The 14,260-nt window shown below is 40.4% G+C and overlaps 2 protein-coding genes across 3 annotated transcripts in view; both read left to right on the forward strand.

Annotated features, from left to right (window-relative positions):
- Nucleotides 1-14,260, forward strand: part of DHRSX (dehydrogenase/reductase X-linked) — a 205,522-nt gene that overhangs the window by 32,063 nt on the left and 159,199 nt on the right. The window contains exon 2 of the mRNA XM_045004368.1: nt 5,300-5,407. Coding sequence (XP_044860303.1) covers nt 5,300-5,407 — 108 coding nt within the window. The remainder of the gene's footprint in view (nt 1-5,299; nt 5,408-14,260) is intronic.
- The window catches only part of ZBED1 (zinc finger BED-type containing 1), a 134,590-nt gene that overhangs the window by 31,012 nt on the left and 89,318 nt on the right, over nt 1-14,260 (forward strand). For both annotated transcript variants that reach the window (XM_045004360.1, XM_045004353.1), the window contains one exon: nt 5,300-5,407. The gene's annotated coding sequence lies outside the window, so the exon portion shown is untranslated. The remainder of the gene's footprint in view (nt 1-5,299; nt 5,408-14,260) is intronic.

Below are 14,260 nucleotides of genomic sequence, written 5' to 3' on the forward strand. Positions count from 1 at the left end.
ACCGACTGAAATTTCAAGTGAGTATCAGCTAAAGCTGGACACATTTTTTTAAAAACCTGATCCATCATATATAAATTCTTCAAATTACTCTCTCCCTCTCAGCCTCACTGAAACACTTTTACCCAGAACTTTAAAGGTACACACCCGCTAACATTACACATCCTCCACTAACATTCTGCTGTTTCTGTATACATTTTGCTTGACACTTACTTCTCATATGCATTGGTTGGTAATCTGTATCTCTCCCTCCACACTCAGAGTGAAAAATGATTGACTCACCATTGGAACCTTTTAAATTTTAATAGCTAGTGAGCAGAAAAAGGAAAGGTTTCAAAACATAAAGGCAGTAATAAAACAGCTGAAAAGAGGATATTTTGTGGAATATTTAGAGCTTGTAATATATTTTAAACTGTCTACAAATGTGGTAATAGAGCCATGGAAATTAGAGAAAATCTGTTAGCTTCTGTTAGATCTTTAGTGCAGGATTATTTCCTAAAGTATAATTTATAGTGTTTTGTCCAGTTCGGTTTTAAATCACTGTAGTAATAATGCTAAAGCATAGATAGCCATCCAGCTGTATTCCTGGTTCTGTCATGGATTTCTACTGTCATTTAATCACTCTGTGCCTCAATTTCCACGTCTGAAAAATGGCAGTGATAGTATTTACCTCAGAAGTATTATGAGTCTTAACATTTGTAAAGCGCTATGACATTTCTGAGAAAAGGAGGTAGGAAAGTGTTGTATTTTAGCTTAGTGCAGCTTACTGTGTTATCACGGTTTGTCTGCACTACATCTGGGAGCATGCCTCCTAGCTCAGGTAGACAGCCGTGTTAGATCTGCTTGAACTAGTATTGTAAAAATAGCAATATGGTCACTGCAGCATTGCTGGCGGCACAAGCCCATCTGACCCCCTGGGTCTGTATTCTGATAGCTAGCTTGTGCCGCTGCCCCAACATTCACATTGCTATTTGCAGTGTGCTAGCTCAAGCTGAGCTAGTGTGTGTCTGTCTACCTAGGCTGGGAGGCACTTTCCCAGCTGCAGTATAGACATACCCTTAGTCATAATGGATCTCAGAGCAAGACAGTATTTCCTGATACTGATAATACATTTTATTGTATTTGTTGTTTGATTTGTAAAATGTGGCAATTGTTGGGGTTTCTGGGCAGAGATGATCCCATTACCCCATGTTATATCACCTGGGACCAAGCCCGCTCTTCAGCTCCTGTTTTTACAATGGGAAAGACATAATTACAAGAGGACATGACTTGCAGAGCAGAGAGAAGTTTTGCATAAAATAATTTCATTTAATATGTACAATACATGGGGTAGCTCAGTGGTTTGAGCATTGGCCTGCTGAACCCAAGGTTGTGAGTTCAATCCTTGAGGGGAGCCATTTAGGGATCTGGGGCAAAAATCTGTCTCGGGATTGGTCCTGCTTTGAGCGGGCGTTGGACTTGATGACCTCCTGAGGTCCTTTCTAACCCTGATATTCTATGAAAAGGGTCTGGTTGTGAAAGAGAGCATCAGTATGATATGTTCAAGAGAAAACTAGATGATATTTCTGATTGAAAGATACACCTGTATAACATCACTAACCTCAGTAGAGTTACTCCTGATATACATCAGGGTAAGATGGAAAAGAACCAGGCCCACAGAGTGCAGATATCATAGGTAAATAAAAAGAGGGATGAAAAGTAAGCGGGGACAATGAATAGAAGGCACATAGAGCCTGTGTCTCTTTCCGTGTACTTGGGATTGTATTTTCTCATGTAAGAAAAAAAAAAAGACTGTTAAATGCACTGTTTCGATAAATGCTTATGAAGGGAGCGGTTACTTGTTGGTGTTAGTATCAAATTTTCTTTCTTCACCTTTTCAGCAAATTTCTGAAAACCTTTAGCATATAAGGTGTTGATTTGCAATGTACGGTAGGTAATTACCAGGCTTTCTTCACACTTTTAGCAACACCTCCTACTCCTTGTCCTTATTTCACTTGGCTGGACGTTAGTTTTTTGTCAAGTGCTTTTCCTGTGCCAACCTATGGCTGCAGATACCTCCAGGAATCCCTTTAGTACAGTGGTCTTCAGTTACTTCTCAGGAGCAAGATGGTGCATTGGTGTCTGTGCTCTGCAAGCCTGTCACATCTGGAGGCATGGCTACAAATTCCTTCATTCTCGTACAGCTGTAAAGGAGTTAGTTGGCGTTTGTCCATGTGACAAAAACATTACTGTTCAGCAAAATTTGCCATCTCTGGCATAATGCGAGCATAGTGCTGTGCAAGCCTCCCTTCAACCTCAGTCCTTATCCGAGACATCCTTTTTTCTCCAGCCTCTCTTTAAATTTAATTGCTTTGGGAAAAAAATAAATTACAGCAATAAAATAAAATCAGAGGTGTGAGGAGACTTTCAGTGTAAAAAAAATGCGGCATTGGTAAAAGTTCCCTCAGCGCAAGTTTTGAAATGTTGGAATTGAGAGATGACTGGTAGGGCAGGGACTGACTGTGAAGGTGGTGGTATCAACTCCACTCCGTAGGGACACGACTGCTGCAGACTAAAATATTCAACACAATTTTTCTTCCTGAGCATCCAGTAGTTTACTCTCAAAAGAAAGAAAACCCCTATTAACTTTACCAATGCCGCATTTTTTTTACACTGAAAGTCTCCTCACACCTCTGATTTTATTTTATTGCTGTAATTTATTTTTTTCCCAAAGCAATTAAATTGAAGTCATGGCTTGTTCAACCTTTCTTCTTTTTTAACTGGAATTTCTTTTCTGTTGCTGCTGTTGGGGTTTTTTCATATAAGGCTTGATTGTGCAACCCTTAAACCACATTGATGTAATCCCTACCCTCATAAAGAGTCCCTTTAATTAAGCCAAGGTACTGTCCCAAATCGATGTGTCAATAGAAGAGGCTTTAGAGCAAACTGGTAAACTAAACAGAAATAAGTCACCAAGCCTAGATGGTATTTGCCCAAGAATTCCAAAGGAACTCAAATATAGAATTGCAGAACTATTAACTGTACTACATAACCTGTCGCTGAAATCAGCCTCTGTAGCTGATGACTGGAAGGTAGCTAAATGCTCATTTTCTAAAAAAGGGCTCCAGAGGGGATCCTGGCAGTTACAGGTCAGTGAGTCTAACTTCATTACCAGGTAAATTGGCAGAAACTATAGTAAAGAACAGAATTATCAGACACACAGATAAACATGGTGTGTTGAGGAAGAGTCAACCTGGCTTTTGTAAAGGGAAATCATGCCTCACAGCCTGTTAGAATTCTTTGAGGAAATCAACAAGCATGTGGATAAGGAGGATCCAGTCGATAAAGTGTACTTGGACTTTCAGAAGCCTTTGACAAGGTCTCTCACCAAAGGCTATTAAGGAAACTAAGTAACCCTGGGATAAGAGGAAAGGTCATCTTATGGATCAGTAACTGGTTGAAAGATAGGAAACAAGGGTAAGAATGAACTGTCAGTTTTCACGGAGAGGTGAACAACGGGGTCCCCCAAGGATCTGTACTGATACCTCTGCTGTTTGACATGTTCATTAATGATCTGGAAACAGTGAAATGTGAGGTGGCAAAGTTTGCAGACAATAAAAATTATTGAAGATATGTAAGTCCAAAGCAGCCTGTGAGAAGTTACAGAGGGATATCACAAAATTGGGTGACTGGGCAACAAAATGACAGATGAAATTCAACATTGATAGGTGCAAAGTAATGCACATTGAAAAAAAAATAATCCCAGCTATAGATGTACAATGATGGGTTCTAAATGAGCTTTAACCACTCAAGAAAGAGATCTTGGATAGTTACTATGGATAGTTCTCTGAAAACTTCTGCTGAATGCGCAGCAGTGATCAAAAATGCTCACAGTATATTAGGAACTATTAGGAAAATGATAGAAAATAAGACAGAAAACATGCCTACACTATATCCCTGGTGCACCCACACCTTGAATATTGTATCCAGTTCTGGTTGCCCCATCTCAAAAAGGATATAATGGAAGTGGAAAAGTTTCAGAGAAGGGTAACAAAGACAATTAAGGATATGGAACAGTTTTCATATAAGGAGAGACTAAAAAGATTAGTGTTGTTCAGCTTAGAAAAGAGATGACTAAGGGGGACAATGACATTATAGAAGTATATAAAATCATGAATGGTGTAGAAAAAATTATTAGAGAAGTATTATTTACCCTTTCAAACAAAACAAAAAAACAGAGGTCACCTGATGAAATTAATAGGCAGCAGGTTTAATACAAACAGCAGGAATTACTTTTGTCACACAACTAACCTGTGGAACTCATTGTCATGGGATGCTGTGATGGTCAGAAGTATAACTGGGTTCAAACTGGATACATTAATGGAGGATAGGTCCATCAATGTGTATTAGCCAAGATGGTCAGGGACACAACCCCATGCTTGGAGTGACCCTAAACCTCTGACTGCCAGAAGCCAAGAGTAGAAGACAGAAGTGGATCAGTCCATAATTGTCGTGTTGTGTACACTCCCCCTGAAGCTCTGGTATGGGCCACTGTTGGAGACAGGATGCTGGGCAAGATGGACCAAGGTCTGACCCACTGTAGCCGTTTTTATGTACTTATGTGAGTAGGAGTTGCACAGTTCTGCTCATAAGGAACAAAATATGGACTAAAACAGATAAACCCTCAAATATTCACAGGGACATATGTTTTTATATGTTTTTAATATTTTTATATTCTATAGACTGGAGTGCAGAAATGCTGGGAAGTGGACATCAGGAATTTTGTTTTTATGGTTTTTCTTGTTCAGCTTTTTTTGTGATTTTGCTCCCTATTATTGGGGAAGCAAACACAGAGCCCCTTCCCAAAGGGTCTGAAGGATATCATGCTGCTAACTGAAAAATTCTTATATTATCCCTGTACGCATGTTTGACTAAATAAACAACCTGTAAATTGACTTGTAACAGCTGCCATGTGTCTTTAGACAATAGAAATAGCTAAGCCGAAAATCGTAAAGGACAGATCATTGCAGGACAACAACAATAACAACAGAATGCATGCAAATAGAAATGACTACATTTTTCTGGTTGGACATCTATCATTTGTGTGTCATCAACCTCAGTCTTTTGTGAACTATTAATACTAGAAAATTATACTGTGGTTGATAAACGTAAGTGTTATGTTCCTTTAATTGCCTACCAGATTTGTTGTTGCATTTTTTATTGGCCAAAGTTGAGTGTATGTATGTATTTATAATATGTACCTTATATCCTTATCTGTATTGCTACTGTGAATTAATGAGTTATTTTTTTTCTCTTCATGTAGTTTACCCTACACAAAATGGAAATGTCGCTATAGTGACTGGAGGTGCTAAAGGAATTGGTTATCATACTGTGAAGCATTTGGCAAGACTTGGCATGCATGTTATACTAGGTACTGTCATTATTTTGTCAATACAAATGTATATTGTGCCTCTGGGACTAAAATCTTAAAGAAATATCTGTCCATCAGTATAACTAAAAATATGCCTGGTTGTTACGGAGCCAAATCCTGCCAAGCCTTATGTTATTTAAAATGTTTATTACGGCAATGCCTTGGTCCCACCCAGAGTGGGGCTCCATGGCGCTAGGCCCTGTACAAACACAGAGTGGTAGATGGTCCCTGTTCCAAAGAGCTTACACAAATCTCTTTTGTACGAGTTCTAATGCTTAGCCCCTCTGAATATTTGGCCCATAGTTTATGTTGCAAGCGTTTTTAAGAACTAGTACTAGAATCCTTTCATGCAAAAAGCAGTCAGTGTGAACACATATATAAAACACACACTTGAGCATGGTCATTTGAAATACATTGTACACTGGGCACACTTTAAAATGTTCTTTTTGCTGATTTTTAGGCAAAGTGCTACTGTTATGAGGAGGTATTCCTCCTACTTAGGATGTGGGAGACTGTAAAACTTTTTTAAGGTGTCCATTCCACATTAAGAGGAAATATTATGAAAAATTTAAAGGTATTTTTTGGTATATGGGGGGTGGTTCATGTTTTGTCCCATATAATGTAACTCAAAAGAAGTTAGGAAAATTGTTCTAAGCAAAGCAAACATTGAATTATCCACACATAAAAATATTAGTGAAGATTTTGAGTCATCTTTCACTCCAATTCTGGGGTTTTCTTGGATTTTTTTAAAATTATATAATGTTTAAAACACTACAGTATATTACCTAATCTTTTCCTGTTGCTAACCCACTAGCTTTTAATTTAGAAGAATGTAATTTAGAGCTATTCCAAGATTACTCTATTTGTGTTTAATTATACTTCAGCAATCCAGTAATTTAACTTTATTCAAATGGAAAATATGACTATATTAAGAGTGAAAAGCTACTAGCAGTGGTGGATCAGTCTGTTCTCAGTCATGTGGGTGGGAATGCAGAGTACCTCCATTAACATTAAGGGAGTTACTCTGTCTTAGTACAAGTGTAATGCAGAGAAGAACCTAGTTGTACACGTTTTAAAAGTCACATCAAAATCAAGCATCTGAAAACACAACCAGATGCTACTGTATTCTAGCTAATGCTGTCACTGTTACTATTGCACTCAAAGTATCTTTATGTATTTTTAAGGTGAACTGCAAAAACTTTACTCAAAAAAACCCTGTTCCTGTGTCATTTTTTCTCCCCTTTCTTTAGGAAACGTACAAACACAGTTTTGGTTTTGTTTTCAAAATAATTTTATATCATTTAAGGTAGAAATGATGAGAGTTATTTCAATCAAGTGCAATATCTGAGCCAAACCCTGACCCAAGCATGGAGCCCAATCAAGCTTCACAGCCTGGATGGGTTCTGCCTCCTTGGAGCCCTCCAGAAGGGAGAGGCCCCCTCAGCAGACTCAGCAGTCACTCTGGCAGGCAAGCCTTGCCCTGTTTGGCAGTGCACCGACATTTCTGCACAGAGGCAGGAGCAGAGGGGGCAATGCAGCTACCCCTGGTGCCTGGCCAGAGAAAGAGTTAGAGGACCAACTGACCCCCTCACAGAAATGTATGACAGCTGCAAAGGAAGCTATTGACTGGTAACAGTGGAGTCCATCATGTGCTGACTTACCATGGTGATGGGGGCAATATAAGAACCTCAACAGAATCCCAGGAGTTGGTGCTAGAACTACGAGTGCTGGGGGTGCTGCTACTCCACCTGGCCTGAAGTGGTTTCCACCATATCCAGGGTTTACAGTTTGGTTCAATGGCTTTCAGCACCCCCACTGTACAAATTGTTCCAGCACCCCTTCTCCCAGGCAGGGCCGGCTCCAGAGTTTTTGCCGCCCCAAGTGGTGGGGAAAAAAAAGAAGCCACGATCGTGATCGGCAGCAACTCCACCGCACCGCTTTCTTCTTCGGCAGCAGGTCCTTCCCTCCGAGAGGGACCGAGGGACCCACCACCAAAGAGCCTGACGTACTGCCCCTTCCCCTTGACCGCCCCAAGTGCTTGCTTGCTGAGCTGGTGCCTGGAGCCGGCCCTGCCCCTGGGGCAATCAGTGCAGGAACACAGTAGCGACCTCTGGATGCTTCCATTCACCAGATATGCTTTCTGAGCCCTCTATCTCAGGGGAGATAGAGAGGTATGGCTCTTCTCGCTGTCATTTTCTCTTATCCTGTTGTCCCTCCTCATCAGGAGATTTAAAGCAAATTCCTATTCTGATTTCCTGTCTTTATTCCCCAGTTTTGATCTATAATGGCTACTTCGCCTTCTGCAGCAAACTGGAGTTCTGCACAATTTGTTAATTTCTTTTGGGCATAGAAAAATCTGTAGGGGTTAAAAGAGAGACATGAACACTAGATAGTGCGGGGGAAAAACTTGACCCCTGTGTAGTCAATGAGGGTATTGTCATTGGCTTCAATGACTCCAGGATTTCACCCCAGACTTTGATACTAAAATGCTTAATTATTAGATCTTATTCTCAATATATCTGTGACCACAAAGAAGCTTTTCCACATACTTCCGCTGTTGATGCAAGAGCCTTCCCCTCTTCTGTAGTTCCTGCTGTCTGGAACAGCTGTCATGTATGTCATGGCCTTATTATGGGCTCCCATCTGCTCCCATTAAAGTAAATAGCAAAAGTCCTAATGCCTTCCATGGGAGCAGACTTTGGGCATATCTATATTACCAGCATTACTATACTGGTATAACTCCCAATTTGGACATCGTTATTTGGAATAATACTATTAATGCACAAATTCAGCTACACTGAAAAAAAGGTTGCTGTAATTCTGAATAAGAGTGTCTACACAGTGAGTTATACTGGTATAACTATAGTGGTGTAGTTCATCTCATGTAATATGACACCGTTGAGAGGGTTATCTGCAGCAGGAATTATATCTCTGGATCTAAAAGCATGAGCCTCTGCTGCCTGAGCTAAAAGATCCAATTTTGTCACCTCAAAGGTTGTAGGGATTCATAAACCTCTATGTGGTCCAGCCACTAGGAGACAGAACCACATTGCGGGTATGTCTACTCTGCAGTCGAGAGGTCTGATGGAAGCAGGGGTTCACATACCTGAACTAGCTTTCATCGCATGGCAGCTGCTGGACCATGTACCCAGGGTTTCACGTGGGTGGGGCTAGCTTGAGCAGCCACCTATGCTGCTGTGGCTTCCCTACTATTGTTAGAAATTAGGTCACCTCAAATTGTGAGCCGGAGTTTAGACTGATTCAAAGCTTGTGTGCTTTAAGACCTGCCATGCCCCCTGGGTGTTCCGGCTTTAGAATGAATAAAGAAATATTTTGCTGTGCTTGTGTTAAAAATTCTGACTTTAAATACTTAGAACTTTAAGTTGGTCTCTTCCTTAAATCTCAGTGAGTTAATAAAACAAGCCTAGCATAGTGATTCTAATTTGAGCTGTTACTTATGTGAAAAAAAGTCCATTTAGCATATGTGGGGAACAGTTGGGTATTCTTCCCCACCCTTGTCCTTCCATCCAACTCATATACGCGTTCACACCCATAATTCAAAACAAAACTGAACCAACTTTGTTCAAATCAGGGGCATAAGTAGCGGTAACTCTAAAACACCACTCCTTGTAGCACTTAAATGAGACTCTCACGCAGTAAACCGTGTAGCTCTGTGATTCCTCCCTCTCCTTTCTTACATGAGGAGCGAACAGTTACCAGTTCTGACACTTGAATTATCCCTAGGCTTCTGAGTTAGCTCCTTACTGACAGGAATTGGGCAGTTCACACTACTCGGAGCTATTGTTCCAGATTCTCTGTAAGCATCTTTTCATCAGTTACATGAGTCAAATTTTTTAAGTTTTCTTCATAACCATTACATCTGTAAACTGAACTATTTAATGGAAGCTGAGATTCTGGATCATGATACCAGTTTCAGAGAAGCGCCAGGATGCCACAGGTTAGCTCAATCTTAGCCTGGGTTCAACAGAACATTCCATTCACTGAGTCCAAGCATGGAAAACTTTAGATCAAAAAGAATTTGTATCCAAAAGTTATGAGCAACTGAAAAAAGGGGTTTTAGAATGGAAGTTAGAACTTGCCTTACCTGTGGCAGGCACTAGTCACTGAATAACTGCCGTAATATAGGCTTTCTGTTCTACTTTGGAATTACAAATATCTACTTTTGAATTTCCCCCTTTTGTAAGGGCTGGGGATACTAAAGGAAGTGGCAAATTTTGATTTGAGTGGCAATATCTAATATAAAAGCTCTCATTCTTCACAGCTTTGCACCGTCAGTGAAAAGTGAGCATAAAGCACAAAAGTTCTGATTTGGCAGCATTCTGTGCATGCTGGGCACAGCTGAAAACACAAAGTAGTGGAAAATCAGGCCCATACTGTGCTTCTTTTGAAGTGTAATCATACTATAAATACACTTAATCTATTGGAGCCTCAAATTTTGTTACAGATTAATAAAATTCCACTGAGAAACCCAGCACTTACTTGAACCCCCTTCAAGTCCAGCTGCAACCGAGAAAGCAAATACACCTCTACCCTGCTATAACGGGACCCGATATAACGGGTTCATGTATAGTGTGGTAGCAGCGGGGTTCCGGCAGAGCTTTAAAGGGTCCAGGCTCCTTGCAGCGGCTGCAGCCGGAGCTCTTTAAATCAGCCCCGGAGCCCCGCCAATGCTGCAGCAGCAGGGCTTGCCCGCGATGCGGGGAGCCCCAGGCCCTTTAAATCACTGCCAGAGCCCTGCTGCCTCTACCCCGGGACTGTGGTGGTGGGGCTCCACCGGCGATTTAAAGGAACTGAGGCTCCCCTCAGTGGCTGGAGCCTGGAGCTCTTTAAATCACCGCCGGAGCCCTGCGGCCCCTACCCTGATATAACGGGGTTTCAGCTATAACGCAGTAGGGATTTTTGGCTCCCCACAACCGCGTTATAGAGGGGTAGAGGTGTATCTTTGTCAACTCTTTCTGTTTTGTCTGGTTTCCAATTTTCAAGTTAGACTCCTTATGCTCTAAATCAGTCCATTTTAATACAGTATGTTAAAACCACAAAGGTGACTTTAGAAGGATAATTAAATCCTATCTAGAGGGTGCAGTTTTTCATTTTCAAAGATAGTTTGATTTAATTTTAATTACAGAAAATTTATGACCAACACTGTGAGTATGTCTACACTACCTGCCGGATTGGCGGGCAGCGATCGATCCAGCGGGGATCGATTTATCGTGTCTAGTCTAGACGTGATAAATCGACCTCCGAGCCCTCTCCCGTCAACTCCTGTACTCCAGTGCCATGAGAGGCGCAAGCAGAGTTGACGGGGGAGCGGCAGCAGTCGACTCACCACGGTGAAGACACCATGGTAAGTCGATCGAAGTACGTCAACTTCAGCTACGTTATTCACATAGCTGAAGTTGCATAACTTAGACTGAGTCCCACCCGCCCCAGTGTAGACCAGAGCTAAGTCTCCTCTCACTCTAGATTGTCGCTGAGAGATATTTGAGTTCTAATATCTGCAGGAAAGCATTTCTCTTCCTAAGTGAGGCATATTTTGTTAGGATGGTATGCATGGTAGAGTTAGAGTTGAGCAGTATTTCATACCTGAGAGCTTGTTTTCTAATTCTTTTATGAAAAACGTATAGTTGATTGCCTAGTAATGATCTCACTAATAATTTACTACATTAGTTGCACTACAGTAAAGGCTACAAGAGGTTCAGCTATCACCCTCTATTTTTACACACACACAGCCTTCCAAATCATTCACATGTTTGCTGAAATTTCCCCAGCTTAGTCTGTTTAAAGACAATTAAAAAGTAAAACCTGAACAAAGCCCTTATTCCTTTGTTTGGTTAGGGATCGTTCTATTGTTTTGTCCCAAGTCAAACAGAGCAAAATGTGTACTGAGTGTAAAACCATCAATTGTGTGTATTACAAGTCAAGAGGTGGAATGTCTTCTCTGCACTGCCCTGTTCTAGTCATTTTAAGTGTACCTGGTATACTTTTTTTGGAACTTCCTGGTTTCATTTCATTTCTGCATTTCTTTTTGGCAGTAGTCAGGAAATTCTCCAAGTTGCCAACTTTGGTAACAACATTTCTTTTTTATTCTAGGCATTCTTAAACTTTGCAGGTTGTGACATCATATTTGAAATATTTTAAGTTTCCTTTTTTCACCCGAAATAGTTTCTCCCATTGTGAGAGCTGTTCAAGAAAGAAAATATTTTTATAGGGCTGTCAATTATTCACAGTTAACTACAAAAAATTAATCGCGATTTGTCATAACTATAAAGGGAAGGGAACAGCCCTCCTGTGTACAATACTATAAAATCCCTCCTGGCAAGAGACACCAAAATCCTTTTACCTACAAAGGGTTAAGAAGCTCAGGTAACCTGGCTGACACCTGACCCAAAGGACCAATAAGGGGACAAGATACTTTCAAATCTTGGTGGGGGAAAGGCTTTGGTTTGTGCTCTTTGTTTTGGGGTTGTTCGTTCTTGGGACTAAGAGGGACCAGACATCAATCCAGGCTCTCCAAATCTTTCTGAACCAGTCTCTCATATTTCAAATTTGTAAGTAACAGCCAGGCAAGGCGAGTTAGTTTTATCTTTGTTTTCTCAACTTGTAAATGTTCCTTTTTGCTAAGAGGATTTACCTTTGTTTGCTGTAACTTTGAAACTAAGGCTAGAGGGGATTCCTCTGGGCTCTGTGAATCTGATTACCCTGTAAAGTTATTTTCCATCCTGATTTTACAGAGATGATTTTTACCTTTCTTTCTTTAATTAAAAGCCTTCTTTTTAAGAACCTGATTGATTTTTCCTTGTTTTAAGATCCAAGGGCTTTGGATCTGTGTTCACCAGGAACTTGGTGGAGAAGTCTCTCAAGGCTACTGGGAGGGAGATAGTTTGGGGGGAAGGTAGACAGAGTTTCCCAAATAATTCTTAAATGATTTGGGTGGTGGCAGTAAAACCACATCTAAGCTGGTAATTAAGCTTAGAGGTTCTCATGCAGGTCCCTACATCTGTACCCTAGAGTTCAGAGTGGGGAAGGAACCATGACACGATTAAAAAATTAATCACATTTAATCGCAGTTTTAATTGCACTGTTAAACAATAGAATACCAATTGAAATGCATTAAATATTTTTGATGTTCTTCTACATTTTCATATATATTGTATTCTGCGTTGTAACTGAAATCAATGTATATTATTTTTTATTATAAATATTTGCACTGTAAAAATGATAAACAAACAAAATAGTATTTTTCAATTCCCCTCATACAAGTACTATAGTGCTATCTCTTTGTCGTGAAAGTGCAACTTACAAATGTAGTTAGCAAACTGCAATCAAAAACAAAACAATGTAAAACTTCAGAGCCTACAAGTCCACTCAGTCCTACTTCTGGTTTAGCCAATCTCTAAGACAAACAAGTTTGTTTACATTTACAGGAAATAATGCTTCCTGCTTCTTATTTATAATATCACCAGAAAGTGTGCATGGCACTTTTGTTGCTGGCATTACAAGGTATTTATGTGCCAGATATGCTAAACGTTCGTATGCCCCTTCATGCTTCGGCCTCCATTCCAGAGGACATGCTTCCATGCTCGTTAAAAAAATAATGCTTTAATTAACCTTGTGACTGAACTCTTTGGGGGAGAATTGTATGCCCCCTGCTCTGTTTTACCCGCATTCTGCCATATATTTCATGTTATAGCAGTCTCGGATGATGACCCAGCACATGTTGTTTATTTTAAGAACACTTTTACTGCAGATTTGACAAAACGCAAAGAAGGTACCAATGTGAGATTTCTAAAGATAGCTACAGCACTTTACCCAAGGTTTAAGAATCTGAAGTGCCTTCCAAAATCTGAGAAGGACGAGGTTGCAGCATGCTTTAAAAAGTCTTAAAAGAGCAAAATTACGATGTGGTAACTGCGGAGATATAGGAAGAAGGGGACACACATCAGGGCCCAAATGAGGCTCTGGGTGATCATTACTTCCCACCACCCAACACAGATGTAATGAGGTTAAATGGTGTCCATATAAATAAATTAAAACTACTGATTATTCCTCAAGAAAGGCTTTTAATGACTTATGGCTATGAATGCAACACAGAAGACAAGCACATGTACAAGTAAACTTTTACTACTATTTTTAATACTGCAGCATTAATATAATCTGAGATCAAATTATCCCGACACTGCCATTCTTAATACTATAGTGTCAGTACAACTTGAGATCAAAACAGCTCAAGCAACCCAGACTTCTTTACTCTATTACCTTATTCTGCATGCAACCAGACTATTTTACTTTAAAACCTTACCCTGCCGAGAATACGTTACCCTTTAGTCGACCGCTCTTTGCACTGGCCAGGTACAGATAGTCAGTGTGATTCAGGTTTCCTTGGTTCAGGGGGTATGGGTTCAGACAGTCAAAGAGAACAACATCCTAGACCAACACACACACACACGCCCACCTGAGGCTCTACACATTTATTCTTATCTGCCCGCCGTGTTTTGAAGCAGGTCAACCAATCAGATTAGGCCAAATCTTTAATCTGATTAGAGTTGGCTGTATAATTCATGCTTACTTATTTTCTTGTAGCCAATTGTCGTTTTAGTTTTATAAGTTATGCACAAGGAGATAACTTGTATCCATATAGCCCATTGTCTCAACTGTGGTTTGTCTAATAGCCAAATGTTCTAAATATGGTCAATGTGGGCTAGACAAGCTGTGCCCGGGGGGGTACAACTTATCTCACTTTACAGGAGTTAGCATAATGTGGCAGAGCGTCTTGACCACAAGTCTGTTTCCTTTTGCAAAGCTTGCTTCTTAAAGCTAATTCTAGAATGCTCG

Source organism: Mauremys mutica, chromosome 1 (genome assembly GCF_020497125.1).
Source record: "Mauremys mutica isolate MM-2020 ecotype Southern chromosome 1, ASM2049712v1, whole genome shotgun sequence".
Classification (NCBI taxonomy): Eukaryota; Metazoa; Chordata; order Testudines; family Geoemydidae; genus Mauremys; species Mauremys mutica.